The sequence below is a fragment of the Mangifera indica genome, chromosome 11 (assembly GCF_011075055.1).
Source record: "Mangifera indica cultivar Alphonso chromosome 11, CATAS_Mindica_2.1, whole genome shotgun sequence".
NCBI lineage: Eukaryota > Viridiplantae > Streptophyta > Magnoliopsida > Sapindales > Anacardiaceae > Mangifera > Mangifera indica.
The window spans coordinates 15053885-15071135 of NC_058147.1; the positions used below are offsets into that span (position 1 = coordinate 15053885).

The window sequence follows — 17251 nt, forward strand, 5'->3', positions numbered from 1 at the left end:
CTCGTCTTCATCGACGATAGTGCCCAAGAAAACCATCGGAAGAAGGCTATGTCGGAGAGAAAGAATCGTCGCTTGAAGGTCACCAAAGAGGAAGAAACGACACTGGAAAACTAACTCCAAAAAATTGAAAACCCTAGGGGGAAAAATGTTGTTTTTTAAAACTTAAATTGGGGGAAATTGTTAGTTTTTAGAGTTTAGGGGGGAAAATAAAATCAAATTTAAGTTTATTTTTAATAATACAAATAAAATAATGATTTTATCCTTGAAGCCGTTAATTTTAATCGGTTATAGGTGGGTAAATAGAATTTTCAAAGTTAACGGGGAGAAATTTGATAAAACAACATACCTTGGGTGGGAGATAGTCCTTTGGCCAAGTTTTTATCCATGAAACCATCTTGGCTGTTGAAGTATGTGGAGCCCATCTAATACACCAAATAGTGATGTTGTAGTTACATTAGGATTTTCTAGTTCATCAACTGGGGGAATGAACTAGGAAGCTAAAAAAAAAAAAAAAAAAAGAGGAATATCATATGCCAAACAAATCTGAAAATTTTGTACATGTTATGGTGGAAGCAGTGAAAAATATTTCTATGAAGGTGCAAACTATAAAGGATTTAAAGCAAAAAGAAAAGAAAAACCCGCCAACGCCCTTTAACATCATTAACCACACCACCACTACCCTTGCTACCTTTAAAAACAACACCACCACCGTCTGCTTTGACCACCACTTTTTACCATCATTCACAGCAACATAACCTCTATCCATTGTAGGGATGGCAACGGGGAGGGGCGGAGAGGGGATATCAATCCCCGTCTCTATCTCTGTTACGAGGATGACAAAGAATCTTCGTCCCCTCTCCGCAAAGAAAAATCTTTTTCCGGTCTCTGTGGGAAAAAATCCTCTCCCCGTCCCTGTGGGAAAAAATCTCCTCCCCATACCCGTAAATATAAATTTTAATTTCTTCCTATATTTCAATAAATAAAATAAAGCATACTTTTCCAAAATGCCACTTGCTACAAGAGCTATAAATTATTTATTGTTATTTTAGTTCAAATACAAAGTTTTCACAAAATTTAATAATATACAATAATCAATCTCTTCATTAGTAACTCTTCAAGTTGATATCATCATTAATTCTTCATATTGATACAAAACAACATTTTAAAAACTAACCTGCAATAATCAATTTTAAAAGTAAAATTAATTTAAAAGCAGCTTACATAGGAAATACTAACGAATTTGTAATTAAAAATATTAAACTAATTAAAATATACTAGAAATTATTATATTAATATATTAGATTTAGGGGAGGGGAGGGGGGGGGAGGGGCAGGGCGGGGACATATGTATCCCCGTCCCCAATTACAGAGATTTTTTTTACCTTCATCCCCGCCTCTTTTCCAGTTTTTATCGGAGAATCCCCTCTCCGTTAGGGTCGAGGAGGGTCGGGGTCTTTAAAGTCAGACCCAAATTGTCATCCCTAATTCATTGTCAACATTGCTGTATCTCAGTGAGAAGAGATTTGATGGCCTCAAAAGCACGAGTATAAGAGTAATTTGTATATGATTGAGTCATAGGTATGTAAGTATGGAAAAAGTTGGAGCGGAATTTGCCAATATTGATGAATATTTGTTCGGCAAGATCAAGATTTTGTTGTTGGGAGATCATTGAAACTAATAAAATAAAGAAAGAAAAATGGCGATCGCAAAAAGGAAGTAATGAAGTATCCAACTTAATATAAGAGAAAATAATTAAAAAAATATTGTAGAGTCAACAATTAATAACCGGTTTCTTACATGATTAATTAACACTTTTAATAAACACTTTTTTACCTTATGCAAAGAAAAGAAAAATACAAAATAATATAATTAATCCTACAATAAAACTGTATATACATACTTTAAGTGGGATATTAATTAAAATAAGCATATTTTTTTCCGTTTATACCATTTTAGGCACACGCACAGTTCTTTGACTTTAATAAGCAAATGCATTTTTAATTCCCAAAATACCCCTCAGCTTACTCCTTCTGTTTAATTAAAAGAAAAAAAACTTTCAAAATCGGATATTTGTTACAGGGTGCGTAAAGTGCGTGGTGCGTTATTCAGCCCATTTGGTTCCCAACCTCCAAAACACACTAAAAAACCCACCCATCTTCTGCTATCTATTTTGGCTGGCTTTACTGAGATCGGCATTGTGAGATCGTGGATCGAGAATGTCGTCGGATTCGTCTGAGGTAAGTGGATCTCTGGATGCATACTTTTAGTTTGAGTTTACTATTTTGGCTGGATTTTATTCTTTCTGTGTTGCCGGCGACGGAGAGGAAAACGCACTGGATTTCTCACCGCGCACGCACCGTGCACGCACCGCGCACGCACCGCACGCACCGCGCGCACTCCATACGCATTGCGCGCACCCCGTACGCACCGCGCGCACCCATACGCACCCCATACGCACTTATACCTATATTGCAAATTTTCTGTTTTTTCAGGATTCTGTTCAAGCAATTTCAGTTAATAATGAGCAGGGTGAACGGCGTTTCAATGATGCGTATAATTTTACTGCTATAATCAAAGTTAGAAGCCATGTTGAAACAGTAAAGCATATCAGAGTTTCACTTACTCCTCGGCAAAAACGAATGTTTAAAGAATGTTGTTTGGGGCAATTTTTGAATTTAGAAATTCTTAAATATAGTTCTCCTCTTATTCATTCTGTATTATTCCGACAGATTAATAAGGGAGTATTAGGTGAAGAGTTTTGGTTTCGGTTGAATGGAGTTGATTGTAGATTTAGTCCTGTTGAATTTGCTCTGATAACAGGATTAAAATTTGGTGAAGAAATGGATATAAATGATAGAATAATAGGAGATTTAGAGTTAAGGAATAAGTATTTTTCAGGGGTTAAGCATGTAACCTATAGTCATTTGGTCAAAGTTTTTAAAGAAAAAGCATGGGGAAATAATGATGAGGATGCTGTAAAAATAGCTGCTTTATATTTGCTTCACTATGGGTTAATGGGAGCAGATAATAGGAAGGCCATTTCAGAACATACATTAAGTATCATTGATGATTGGGATGCTTTTAATAGATATCCATGGGCGATACCTATTTGGAAGATGACTACACAATCAATGAGTCGAAATCTACAGAAAAAATACGAGGAAATTTGTGATGCATATCCACCTTTTTCAGAGGATATCCCAACTGTATCATATGCGATAATGGGATATGTAGGGGCTTTTCAGGTAATACAATGTTATTGTTTATTTTATTTTTATGTTAAATATATATTTATATTAAAGATATATATTTAATATGATATTGTTAATATTGTAGATTTGGATATACGAAACGTTACATAATTTAGGGCGTTTCGTAGTTTGTAAGAGTAGAGACAGTATTCCTCGAATGTTAAAATGGAAGAGTTTGGAAGGTCCAAGTTGGGAGAATGTTTATCGAATATTTGAAGCTTCGGAAGTATGTTATTATCCTATATATCTATTTATTAAATATCTATTTTTTAAAATTTTGTGACTAACCAATTTATTATATTTTGTAGGATGTTGTGACTCCTATTTTGATTCCATCCACAACCGAGCAACAGTTATCATGCTACAATGATGTTATAGAGTATGTCGATGAAAACGAAGAGCATGATAATGCCTGTGTTCCTATAAGCTCTTCTCCTGGAATCCAATCTCCACTTTTAGAGCAATATAGGCATCGAAGCACACCTATCTGTAGTCCTATCATATCAGCTCCATCTATGCATAGCCCCATCATGACATCATTTCAGTCGACTACAGAAACAACCCCCCATGTCACTACCCCTGGTCCTACTTCGAATATTGAAGATAAATTCAATCAACTTCAGCATCTCATTGAAGGGTTTATGCAAAAAGTTGATGAGCGATTTGGAAATATTGACGAACGGCAAACCAATCTTGAAGCACGTCAAGCGTCAATAGAAGCCAAGTTATCTGAGTTGCAACATACGTATAACGCAGTCCCTTTCATTCAGGTAAATTTTTCTCCATATTATTCATTATTCAAAATTTGTGATTATATTTTTTTGATTGTGGATAATATTTCCTTTGAAATTTTAGGATGATGCTGAAGTGGAGATTCAGTTTTTCGGACAGGATGAAATGGAACTTCCGCAATCAACTGACGGTTTGGTTGAAACACCAATTCAACAACGATCCAATACTCGTAAGACTTTACGAGGAAGGATTGTAAAAAAGGGTCGGTCGCTTCGGAATCCATACACTGATCCATTGAGATAGCGTCGTGTACGAGAAGTATTCAAACCCTCACACCCGAAAGGAGAAAGCTATAATATGATAGAATATTTAAAATGGTACGAGGAAAGTCCTGAAGTTGCAGCGAACACTTTTTTGTTTGGGCTATGTAAAAAAATTAACTGGTGGAAAACATTATGTGAAGATAATCAGTGGTTGACGGATCAGGTTCGTAATTATATTCACTGATTATTTGTTTATATATCTATTATTATGTTATTGTAATGATTTTACTATATATTTATATATCTGATGATATAGCATATCGATTCTTATTTGGTGGTGTTGCGACATGCATTTCCATCGGCTAAATGGACTTGTCTGGAGACATCTTTCGATGGGTGGTTGGCACGTGAGATCAAGAATCGGGAAGAAGTTGGACCTGATAATTACCAGTGGCCACGGTTATTTCTAGACCCGATTGAAGGAATAAATGATCCAATTTTAGATCGTGGTTATATCCCATGGGCTTATGTGGATAAGGTTTGTCATATTTTAATGTTATTGACTAATAAATCAATTTTAGGATTGTTTGATTTACTTTTGATTGGTTTAGGGTTGTTTGATTTACTTATTGTTATTTTGTCAGGTTTATATTCCAATTAATTTTGAATGTCAGCATTGGGCATGTGGTGAGTTGGATCTAAATGAATGGATTCTAACCGTTTATGACTCATCATCGACTTTCTTTGACTCTACGGATAGCTTCTCTCGGGCGATGACACGTTATTCTTATCTTCCAACCATTATTAATACAACGAGTTATTGGCAGGTTAAGGGTGTTGAGCCTCGGACAGAGCCCTTGACAATCAGAAGACGAACGGATGTACCGCAACAGGGTACAGCCTCCGGTGATTGTGGGATATTTACTATTTATATATTGGAATATCTTGCAACCGGACATGATTTGCTTTTTACTGCCGCTAATGCATCTTCCATGCGATGTAAAGTTGCCTCCAAGATATGGAAACACGGAGGGAACTCATATCCTGATGCATACGAGTGATTGATTGAATTATGATTATATGTTATGGTTTATCAGTGTTATTTTATTTATATTATGTTTATCATTTTATTAGTTGTTTCTGTTGTATTGTGATTGATTTTTGTCATTTTATTACTATATATTTGGTTGGTTAATGGTTGGATGAAGTGATATTAGTTGATGGTTAGATGAAAGCAATTGAAGTATCGGTTGCGTAAATATTGATATTGAAGTGTTTGATTGCGATATATTGATGTGTTTTAATTTGATAACAGGTTGGGAAATATTAAATAAACAGGGGAAATGCTGCCAAAATTTTATTGTAAAAAGGTAATGACATGATTGATTTATTCATGAGTTTGGCCAAATGGTTATGTAAAGGCATTAAAATGCCTTGGGAAAATTTGGTTTCTTCATTCTAATTTTGCGTAATTTTGGAGTAATTAACTGAAAGTTATAACTTTGGTTTGCATTTCATTTTCATTCGATTTAACAAGAAAAATCAATTCCTTCTAATTGAAACATAAAACAATCATTTTTTTGATTTATATAAACAGAAATAATTTAAAGCAAAAATCGATTAAGCAAAGACTTTTGGCCAAATGATGTAAAAGGCACCGCGCACCGCAAATGCACTCAGCGCACTCCGCGCACCGCACGCACAGCACCTTTTCAGCCCCGTGATGGCGCTAAGCAATGTCTTAGCCAGTCTGCTCACTCAATCAAACAAACCAATACAAACAAAACAACCCTTCTGAAGAAAGGAATATAAGCCTATCACATAAATAAACAATGCGCAACCCTCCAAACAGATTGCTCACAAGTAACAATAAAGAATAACATCGAAAGTAACAATAAACAATACAAACTGGACAATTGAGTTATCAGTCAATGCAATTCTTCGCTTGTTCAGTTTATCATATCCCTTTTGTTCAGCTTACTATATCCCTTTTTACCGTCAACAAGGGGCTAATTATATTACAAAAGTAGAAAGATAAATAACAAAACATAGAAGAAATAGGAGATTTGAATTTACACCCCTCTTGCAGACCCGACACCTGACAAAGGATTTGTGCAAACTAATCGCGTATGTCCTTTTTCATGACACCGACTACATTCAATTTGACGGGTTTCCTCCCCTTGCGATGGCCTTCTATTGTGTTCGGAAGGTCGACCAGAACGTCGATATCCCATCTGAGGTGGGTGGACTATACGTATTTCTTCTGATTGCACCCATTCTGATGGATCACCCAATGGTTCAACACTTTCTCTATATACTGCTTGCCAATATTCAGCTGAGTAATACTTATTCACCCATGGATAACAGTGCGAAAGTTTTTGAAATCTGGAGATTGCTGCAACGTGTGTACATGCTATTTGTGATAGTTGAAATTTTCTGCATGTACACTCTTTTTTAGCAAGATCAACTATAGCAACAGGTTTACTCGGAGCATGTACTTCATATCGATCAATTGTTATCGGCTTGACAACCATATTAGCTGACTTTTGGATATGACTGGCTTCTCTTCAGCCCATGGAGTTAGAGAATGAGTACAAGCACCTGCATAATTAAACGAATACAGAATGTTACTCATTTATAAATTATGAAAAGTATGAAATAATTGAAAAAAAATTATTCCAACCTGCCATATTGCGTCGAGTATAAAACCATTTTTGTAAAGTTGAGCGCAAAAATTCTAGAAGCATCATCACTGGCAATTTTCGCGCTTGTCGTGCCAAGGCATTAAACGACTCAGCAATATTTGTAGTCATGATATTATATCGAATGCCAGGAAAGTATGCACGAGCCTATCGTTGATAGTCAATACCTTCCAGATAAGCTGCTGCGGTTGGATTTTCAGCTCTGATCATCCGCAAAGCCTCCTGAAAATCTTCTATTCGATATGCTTTCGCAGCTCGCCAAAATAATCCTTCGATATGTTTTGTTTGTTTATACCGACTTTGCATATTTCCTTTGATATGATGGTTGCACCACCCATGATGTGCATTCGGAAATACTTCTCTCACACAACGAATTATAGCATTGTGTCTATCTGAAATAATTGCTAAATTAGGGATATCTCCAATACACCGATATAAAGCTCGAAGGAACGGGCTCCAAGTTATTGTTTCCTCTTTTCCTCCTATGCCAAACGCTAATGAAAAAATTTGATTATTTCCATCCTTACCCACTGCAATAAAAAGTGTACCCCAATATCGACCTTTCAGGAATGCTCCATCAATACAGATGACCGGATGACAAAAATCACGAAATGCCCTAATTGAACATCCTAAAGCCATAAAGACAAAATGAAATCGATGATCTTCATCCGTGTCTATTTGTGTAATGGTGCCAGGGTTTCGTTGTTCAAGGTTATGACAGAATATCGGTAATAGTCTGAATGACTCCTCTGGCGAACCTCTTATCTCATTTAAAGCCCAATTCTTAGCACGCCAAGCCTGCATATAAGAGATATCAATTCGATATCTATCTGCTATATCCGTGATAATATCTTTTGGCCTATATACACGGTCACATGCAGTAAACAATGACTGTAATATTTTTCCCATTGCCCTTTTACCCGCTTGTCTATGATGAGGTCTAATTATATCACGAGGACAAGTGTGTGTTCCAAACTTCTTTAACACAAAAACATCACTGTTACTTAACTTCCCAGCTCCTGCTTTCCATTTGCACCCTTCATGCAAACACTTTATATCCCATCTCTTTTTATTAGAACTTGATACTTTGAATTGATAACCATTTTCCAATGCATCCCTACATATGGTGTCAATTAAAACTTGTTTAGAAGCGAATTGATCTGTGATTTTGAATCTGCCATCACGTGGTGCAACTGAATGAATTTGACTTACTTCATTTTCTATATCTCTATATGGCTCTGGAACACCAAAAAAAGGATTTGAACCATGATGTGTTGAAGTTTCATGCACTAACCTTGATGGACCAATCCCTGTGTTATCGATACCTTCTTCGGGACCATCAATATTATTGACACAATTATAATCGATACCACCATCGTCATGAGCATGATATTCATCTTCTCCGCCAGAACGAAAATCATTTGTTGGTAAGTCGCCCATTTGATAACATCTTTCAGCTGTATCTCTTTCGTCATGTGTCCAATCTTGATAAGGATTCCAACTAACACCAACCTCAATATCATCACGATTAACGTCGCCTATTTGATCACATCCTTCTGTTTCTGGATGTTGTTGTTGATTGTTAGCTTGTATATCTTCTACATGTTGCTCAATTTGGTTTGCTACCACTTCAAGAAATACAGAAGACTTTCTCTGTGAGCTAGACAACTTCATCATCATCTTAATATCATAATCATCTTTTAATAAATATGGCAAATCACTATATTCGGTTGGATTTGACATATAGATTTTTACTTCAAAAGAACTTGTATCGATATTTAAACGAGAAGATACTGCTTCAATAAATCTATTGTAATCGATTTTTCTACTTACTGAAACTAACGATTGAACTCCACCAATATATTTTAAATCATGATTACCTTCTTTATGCCATTGCCCGCCAAATCCAAGCATGAATATCATCTTTATCAAAATTTTCAATTAACCAGATGGAATATCAATTGAAACAAGTGAAATGAGACAAAGATGAATCGGAGAAAGTCAACTGATAAAAGTGAAATAAAGAATGAAAAGGTGAAACTGTGTTTGCGGAGTAAATATCTTCATCTGCCTTCAAGCTAACAATTTAATGCGTTAATTATTCAAATCAATTTTTATTTTTAAATTTGTTTGTAGTTGATTAACAATAATCAATTTTTTAGTTATGCAGTTCACGCACTCCGCACGCACTACGCACGCATCGCGCGCACTAGGAGCGCACCGCGCGCACTCCGCGCACCGCACGCATCGCGCGCACTCCGCGCACCGCGAACGCACCGCGCGCACTCCGCGCACTGCACGCACCGCGCGCACTCCGCGCACTGCGAACGCACTCCGCGCACTGTGCACGCACCGCGCGCACTTCGCACGCACCCTATACGTACTAAGCATCCCATAAACTTATTCAAAAACTTCCCGCGCTAGGCTACGCTGACACCTACAGGGCCGAAGGGTATTTTTGAGATTAAAAATGCATTTGCTTATAAAAGTCAAAGAACTGTGCGTGTGCCTAAAAAGGTATAAACGGAAAAAAATATGCTTATTTTAATTAATATCCCTACTTTAAGTACACAAAATGACATATATAAAATATTATCTTGTGATTAGATATTTTAAATTAAAGATAAAAAATCACTCATTCATAAGATGTTATATCATTTATGTATTTAAAGTATGTAAATATTAATCTTAAATCCTAAAATTAGATAAATAAAATTACTATGATATTATGATAAAGTTGACAGAAAAAATTGGATGAAAGGTGAAAATTTATCCCTTTTTCACTTTAAGAAAAACAACTAGTTGTTTTGACATTATTTGAGTGAGAAACAATAGTTCTCCTTTATTCAATATAATAAAAGAAAAAAAGTTATAAAATCATTTTAATATTTATTAATATGTATCAAAATTTAAAACATATATATATATATTTTTTGTTATTTTACGAAAATATTTAACTTAAAAAGTTGATATTTGAATTATTTGTAAAGAAGAATAATATTTGTTACTTTCCATTTTAATGTCAATAACATGATACTTATGGATACATTACCATCATTATAGCTTATATAAGAGTTGACTAAATTTTATTACATTCCAATACCTTGACAATATAAGAATTTGAATATGAAATGTGAATACAAATAATCAACCATTTGTGTTTTTTTATTAGTTAATAAAAGAATAAAAAATAATGCAATTCAAATATTCGACACGAGTTTTGATGATCTAAAGTGTCTGTCTTGCCTTCATGCCCTGTAAGATTATGAGTTAAAGTGATGTAATTTAGTTAACAACTTATGAAGAATCAAACATTTAAAAATAAAATATGATAAATGAAAACAAAAGGTGTGCGGGCTCTTAAAACAAGGGTCGCCTAGAACTTGATGAAACGTCAGATGAAATAAAACTCGAATAACATAACTAAATATCATTAGAGTTAGGGTTGGATTCGAGTTGAGTCAATTTGAGCTCAAATTCGGTTCGATTTGATTTGAGCCTAAAACGAGTCAGACTTTGTTTGGTTTGATCGAGCTCGAACTGACTCAGATTGACTCGATAGATTTTTTTTTAAAATTTTTTATACAAAACGACGTCGTTTTGATCCATATATATATACAAAATGATATCGTTTTGATATGAAAAACGAATCGAACTGAGCCGTAAACGAGTCAAACTGAAAACAAGTTGAACTCGAATCGAGCCGAGTCCAATTCGAGTCAAACTCGAACCGAACTCGAATCGACCATAAATAAATCGAGCCGAACCTGAGCTGGCTGCGAGCCGAGCTTGGCTCGGCTCAAATCCAGCCCTAATTAGAGTCTTCGTTGAAGTCATTGGATAATAAAAAGCGTGGCATGCTCGATAACGGTAATAATTTATTTTTTTATAGGAGTTGATCCTCAATTATCTTTTCTATTGAGTTTGAGTGTGTATCAATTAAAGAATGAGATAAGATTTAAGGAGTTTGACATAATCAAGGATAGAATGAAAGTTTTAAAATAATTTATCAAAAATATGTTTACATCAAAATATTTAATTCAATAATTAAAAAAAATAATCCTACCAGCTCTTGGATTATGACTTAATAAAATATAAAAAGAAAAATTAACCAATAATTCACAAATAATATACCAATAATAGTGGATTTGTTTGACTTAATAATTTGGCTTACATCAAGGAGATTTAAAAAAAAAAATACTTCCTAAAAAAAAGATTTTGAAAAAAATCGGCATATTTAAAATCATGTCAAAATTTGAAATACAACTCTATCTTGATAATAATGCATGAAGAGTAGTAGCATTACACCCACTTTCTACATGATTAGGAAAATTAGTAAGAAAAATTGTTTAAAAATTAAAATCTCTAACATAAAATTTTTCATCTAAGCACATTTTCACTTTACAATAAAACTATATGTATCTATTATAAGTATACAAATATATACACACTTATATGTGTCGTTTTATGATTAAATAATTTTAAATTAAAAATAAAATAATATTTAAACATATAATAATATATACAAGTATGTATATATTTATATATTCAAAATATATATACATAATATTACTCTTTATTCTATACTAAATCTCAATTCAAAAAGAAAAAATTCTTTTATACAGCACCCCATATGATTTCCTTTCAAACCCATAGTCTTAATAACTTTGACTCCTTTGTGTAAAACTATATCTCAAAAATCAACCTTATTTCAAATTTTATCTTTTTTTTAATCAATCTTATAAAATTACAATTTTATTTTTCTTAATCAAATCATTTGTCCTACATATACACTTTGAGTTGATTGGGCTTTCTAGCCTCCGTTGCAATGCGATGGATGCTGTTCTATGCAAAAGCAAAATTTTTAAATTAGGGAAATCTTTAAACGTCAGTTCATGAAGGTCGTCACGATCACGCGTTGATACAGCCCATATGTTTTGCTTTGATTTGAACCCATCCCCATCCATTCCATGAAATCTCAAACCTCCTTTCATCAGTTTCACTTTTTAGTGTAAAGACATAGTTCCAGAAGCACTTATTTTCAAACCCAAACGGCGCGACGGATGTTGAACCATAAAACAAATACAGTGTGATACAAAGAGAGAGATCAGTAGAGCAAGATGAATTTTAAAACGCTTGAAGAAACCCATAAAGCCACAGGACAAGAACACAGATAGCCGCCTTAAACTACGCCGTTTTCATGCTGATCTCCAACGTTCCCATTGACATAAAAAGAAACGACACTAGAACGCTACAACCGGTTCAAGTTTCAGGTGATTTTTCAAAATTTTTTGTTCTTTTCATTTTGAATATTCATTCTGTCAATGGATCCAGCCCGTTGATTCTATTTCTGGAAATTGTTGAATCCGGAATGGGTCGTTTTGGGTTTGCGTTAGGTTGAGTCATCTCGAATTCCAACTGGAGAAGGAAAAGAAAAAAGTAGACATTGCTTTGCTGTTAAGGTGAATCATTCTTTATTGAAGAACACACTTTTAGAATTTTGCCAAAACATCCTTTTCAATATAAATATTTTTTTGTTTTGTTTTAAAGATTTGGTGTTTTAGGTTTGGCAGTAAATAAGATTGATATGCGAAACAGAGATCATCCTAAGCTCTATCGAAGAGCACACTTCTGAAATTTTGCAAAACCGCCCTATACCAATCTTTGTTTGAATTTTGTGTTTATGCAGTGCTGCGATCATCTAGAGTTCTTTTGAAGAACACCCTTTACCAATCTTGGTAATTTAATTTGTAAGTTTGGTGTTTTGGGTGTGGCAGTGAATCAGATTGATGTGCAATGCAGAGATCACGTAGAGCTCTTCTTGAAAGGAGAGCTGTGGAGAAGGCTAGCGGTGGGAGGAAATGGAATCGGGTTTACCAGGTTTCTTTGTCTTTGGTTTTTGTTTTGTGGGGACTTGTCTTGCTTCTGAGCTTGTGGATCAGTCGTGGCAATGATTATAGAGGTGATATTGTGATCATGATTTGTGTATCTTGAGCTTTGAGTGATGAGTTTTGTATTTGATCTGTGCTTTCTTGTTTGAATGGATAACTGCTTATGAATTTGAGCGTCTGATTCATTTGCTTGCTTTTCTTACCTTTATATGTATTGGTCGTGCATACGTTGAAGATTGGATAAAACAAATTAAATTAGAGTTTATTCATGGAAATCCCTTTACTGCAAAGTTAATTTGCTGAACAAGTGTTTTTGTTTGGATCACTGTTTTGTACTTCATGTAAACAGCTCTTTGGTTTTTAAATTTTGATATGTACCTGTTGTGTGTGTACTGTTAAAGTGATCATGCATTATGTCTCTCTGTCTTAGCTTAATATTTATTGGCGATGCATCATTCTAAATTGGATATGCAGTATGAATAAAATACATGAAATGAAGGTATTTGTTATCATGTTATAAGTCCTTGAAACATGGAAAGATAAGTAGTTAATTGATACAGTAATTACTTTTTCTTTATGTGTACATTGATTACCTATGGAAAAAGGGGACCATTAATTAACACTTTATTTTTTTTTCAAATGCTTAATTGAAGGTGGTTGATTCTGCAACCGAACACAGGAAAACTGTGAAGAATTTTTTTTGTATACATGTAAAGCATTTTGTAACTCAGAAATGTTTTGAATTGTAAAACATTCGATGGCGTTCATTTATTGTCAATGAAACAATCTAGCTGAGGTGTTTAGTTGTCTAATTTTATTTTATATTAAAGACATACCCTTCTTCTTAGTCTACTTTTTGTGTTGTTGGATTTAGATGGATCTGCAGGACTTCCAGTTGGAATGTCAACTTGGCGTGAACCTAAAGTAGAAAACAGTACACATTCTGGTATTGTGGATAAAAATCCATCACAAGAAATTGGTTTTAATCATTCCAAAGAGGGGTCATGCCCAAGTGTTGCTGAGACCAAAAAACCCAGATGCCAAATTCATGCTGATGAAGTGGACACAAATTCTGTGTCTAATGTTATGCAACCTGAGGCAGATATGTCCAATTCGGCTCTGAAATCTGGGTACAGCTTTACGAAGATTGATCAAATTTCTTCTGCTGTTCCACTTGGTCTTGATGAATTCAAGAGCAGAGTGTTTAGCTCTAAAGGTAAATCCGGCACTGGTAATCATGGAGGAATAAAACATAGACTGGAGCCTGGGGGTACTGAGTACAATTATGCTTCTGCTTCAAAAGGAGCAAAGGTATTGGCTTATAACAAGGAAGCAAAAGGTGCTGCAAATATCCTAAGCAGAGATAAGGATAAGTATCTTAGAAACCCATGTTCTGCAGAAGAGAAGTTTGTTGTTATAGAACTTTCTGAAGAAATATTAGTGGAGTCATTTGAAATTGCCAATTTTGAGCACCACTCTTCTAATTTGAAAGAATTTGAGCTTCTTGGAAGTTTAGTTTATCCTCCTGGCACATGGATCAATCTTGGCAAAGGGAAATTTACTGCTGCAAATGTGAAGCTTGCACAGAGATTACCAATTAAAGAGCCGAAATGGGTTAGATATTTGAAGTTGAATCTTTTGAGCCATTATGGCTCAGAATTTTACTGTACATTGAGTGTTATTGAAGTTTATGGGGTGGATGCAATTGAACGAACACTGGAGGATTTGTTCTCTGTTCAAGATGATGTGTTTTTACCCGACGATAAAACTGCTTACCACAAACTTCCATCCTCTCTACAAGAGTCCTTGCAGAGTGATGATCTTGATCAAGATCTGTACAAAGAACTGGAATCTGACTCTTCAGGAGAACACTTAGATGTGATGCATGAAGTGAAGAAAAATACTGTGCCTGATCCAGTTGAAGAAATTCGCCTTCAAGTTGGCAGGTTGCCTGCAGATACTGTTCTTAAAATACTGATGCAGAAAGTACATTTGCTAGACTTAAATTTATCTGTTTTGGAACGATACCTTGAAGAATTAAATTTAAGATATGGTGATATATTTAAAGAGTTTGATGAAGATTTAGGAGGGAAAGACAAACTTGTGGAGAAGATTAGATCAGACATAAGGAATCTCTTCAACAGCCAAGAGGCCATTGTATGTGATCTTTTCTCTGTTAATGCTTAACTTTTTCTTTAATTTGGGTATTACCCATTGAACAATTGTATTATGTCTTCTTGCACTTTGCAGGCTAAAGATGTTGATGATCTTAGTTTTTGGAAATACCTTGTTTCCATGCAATTGGAAACTTTACTTAGAGAAAATATCGTTCTCAGGTTCCTCTCATACCTTACTAAATTTTCCCTAAATGTCCTCAATATCATAATTTATTTAATAAGCATGCTGTGCACTCAAGGAAATAACAAAAATTTCTGGAGTTCAATACAGTTAAATATAAATTTTGGGCATGTCTTTGGACAACTGGAAATGTTATGGAATGAATATATGATATGTGGACTTCAAATATATACCTTCCTTTCTTTTCTTACTCAATTGATAAGTATTTTAATCATGTAATGAAAGTTTGCTTGTGAGCAATAAATAGAATTCTACGGGTGAAGATTCTAAAATTGGAAATCTAGTGAAAATCGCAAATGTGGTATTCAATAAAATGTGTGATCTGCTCTGTATCATAGTATTCAAAATCTACTATTAGAAGATGACAGATCCTTTAGATATCTTGGGAAACACACCGAGACAGCTATTTATTCCATTTGTAGGTGTAAAGGACAAAATGCATAATTATAACTTTTCAACCTAAGCTATATATCTTGGTGTGTGGCTTTGAGACATGGATGCTGATTAGTACTATTACTTTGCAGGTCGAACGTTGAACAGGTTAAGGAGAATCAGGTGTCTTTGGAAAAAAAGGGTATCATAGTATTTGTTATATGCATAATTTTTGGGTTCTTTGCTCTAGTGAGGCTACTTGTAGATATCATGTTGAGTGTTATTTTGGTGTCGAGTGTTCAAACAACAGAGAAGTCTGGGAAATTTTGTCAGATGAACTTATCCTGGCTCTTCTTACTTGTAAGCAGCAGTATTACCATTTTAATACTATCATTATAATGATGATGGCATATCGGTGAGTTACTAAAGGCTTCTATTGTCCAGGGAAAATTGAAACTTGAAAGAATGAGATTGAAATGAATGTAGACTTGTTAAGTACTTAATTTGTACTAAGAGAACAAGTTACATCTTTTGAGTTGCTTCTAAAGTAAGCAAAGGAAAATCACTAATGTGGATATGATCTTTTAACTGGGATTTATATATTATTTGCTGAATCTTATTGTTCAGGTGTGATTTTATACGTTAATGGTTGTTTTTGACACCTTTTGTGGTTTTAATGAGTGAGAGTTTCATTGCTAAGGTGTGCTTCATTATAAGGTACACAAGTTTCTTTAACGGTAAAATTATATGCACCAGTTTTTAAATACCTAACTCAGCTATTCATATAATGTGTTATTATGTAGTTGATTTATTTTAAATAAAATAAAGTTATATCCGATCACATAATAATATATTATCTTGGTATCCGATTAAGTACTTAAAATTAAACACTCATAGTATTGCACTTAGAATAAACATTTAGATCACACAATTATATAGTGGCATATAAACTATTAATGCCTAATAGTCTAGATCCATTTTTAGAGTAACATTATGTGTATACACTGTTGAATACACAATTGAATATAAAATAATGTGTTATTATGTGATTGAGGGTATTTTTATCTGTAATTTAAAATAATTCAATCATATGATGACACATCGTCTGTGTATTAAAAAATATATACATACAGTTTTATTATCATTTTTATATACAATATATCTATGGTTGTTGCATTACATATTGTATTATATATCAAAAATTTAATTTTTTATATCGCGTATCACTCATCGTATCTTATAATATATCTTTTTAAATATAATAATAAAAAATTTTAATTATCGCCTTATCAATTTGGAAAATATGACAAAAACCTATTAAATTTTAAAAATCTTTTCGATATACTTTTATCACATCATCTCCGTATACCCACATTTAGTACATAAATAAGTATACATATAAATGTGTTATTTTATGATTAGATGTTTTCTTACTATTAATTTAAAATTAAATAATTACATGATAATACATTCATGCGTGTATATATTTATGTACTAAAAGTGTATATATATAATTTTATTAATAATTTTTTATACATCTTAAGATAAGTATTGATTTTTACTAACGCCAAAAGACTATTTCCCACCCAAGGATTGTTGTTTTCTCAAGTATCCCCTCTTTAACTTTAAAAATCTCAAATACCCACCCATGAGTAGTTAAATTTAATGGTAGTAAGGGTAGAA

The 17251-nt window shown here is 33.9% G+C and overlaps 2 protein-coding genes across 6 annotated transcripts; one reads left to right on the forward strand and one right to left on the reverse strand.

The window, feature by feature from the left end:
- Positions 1–6317: 6317 nt before the first annotated feature.
- LOC123228782 lies at positions 6318–8627 on the reverse strand. The gene is made up of 3 exons (XM_044654232.1): positions 7115–8627; positions 6790–6846; positions 6318–6562 (listed from the first exon to the last, which is right to left on the reverse strand). Exons 1-3 carry the CDS (start codon positions 8625–8627, stop codon positions 6318–6320), a joined length of 1815 nt encoding a protein of 604 aa, XP_044510167.1.
- A 3134-nt stretch (positions 8628–11761) lies between these two features.
- On the forward strand, positions 11762–16194 carry LOC123229900 (SUN domain-containing protein 4). 5 transcript variants are annotated; one of them, XM_044655927.1, is made up of 6 exons: positions 11762–12220; positions 12344–12409; positions 12637–12909; positions 13713–14995; positions 15089–15174; positions 15721–16194. In XM_044655927.1, the coding sequence occupies exons 3-6, from the start codon at positions 12744–12746 to the stop codon at positions 15965–15967; spliced, it is 1782 nt and encodes a 593-aa protein (XP_044511862.1). In that variant the 5' UTR covers positions 11762–12220; positions 12344–12409; positions 12637–12743; the 3' UTR covers positions 15968–16194. The 5 variants fall into 5 exon arrangements, with proteins under 5 accessions (XP_044511862.1, XP_044511863.1, XP_044511860.1 ...); XM_044655928.1 differs by having other exon boundaries at positions 12725–12909; XM_044655925.1 differs by lacking the exon at positions 12344–12409.
- The last annotated feature ends 1057 nt before the right edge of the window (positions 16195–17251 follow it).

Coding starts and splice junctions, on each gene's coding strand:
- LOC123228782 (XM_044654232.1), bottom strand. CDS start 8,627: ATGATGATGAAGTTGTCTAGCTCACAGAGAAAGTCTTCTGTATTTCTT. Junction 6,847..7,114: donor CGCAGCAGCTTATCTGGAAG/GTATTGACTATC, acceptor TTAATTATGCAG/GTGCTTGTACTCATTCTCTA. Junction 6,563..6,789: donor GAAGCCAGTCATATCCAAAA/GTCAGCTAATAT, acceptor ATTGGCAAGCAG/TATATAGAGAAAGTGTTGAA.
- LOC123229900 (XM_044655927.1), top strand. CDS start 12,744: ATGCAGAGATCACGTAGAGCTCTTCTTGAAAGGAGAGCTGTGGAGAAG. Junction 12,910..13,712: donor TCGTGGCAATGATTATAGAG/GTGATATTGTGA, acceptor TGTTGGATTTAG/ATGGATCTGCAGGACTTCCA. Junction 14,996..15,088: donor TCAACAGCCAAGAGGCCATT/GTATGTGATCTT, acceptor TGCACTTTGCAG/GCTAAAGATGTTGATGATCT.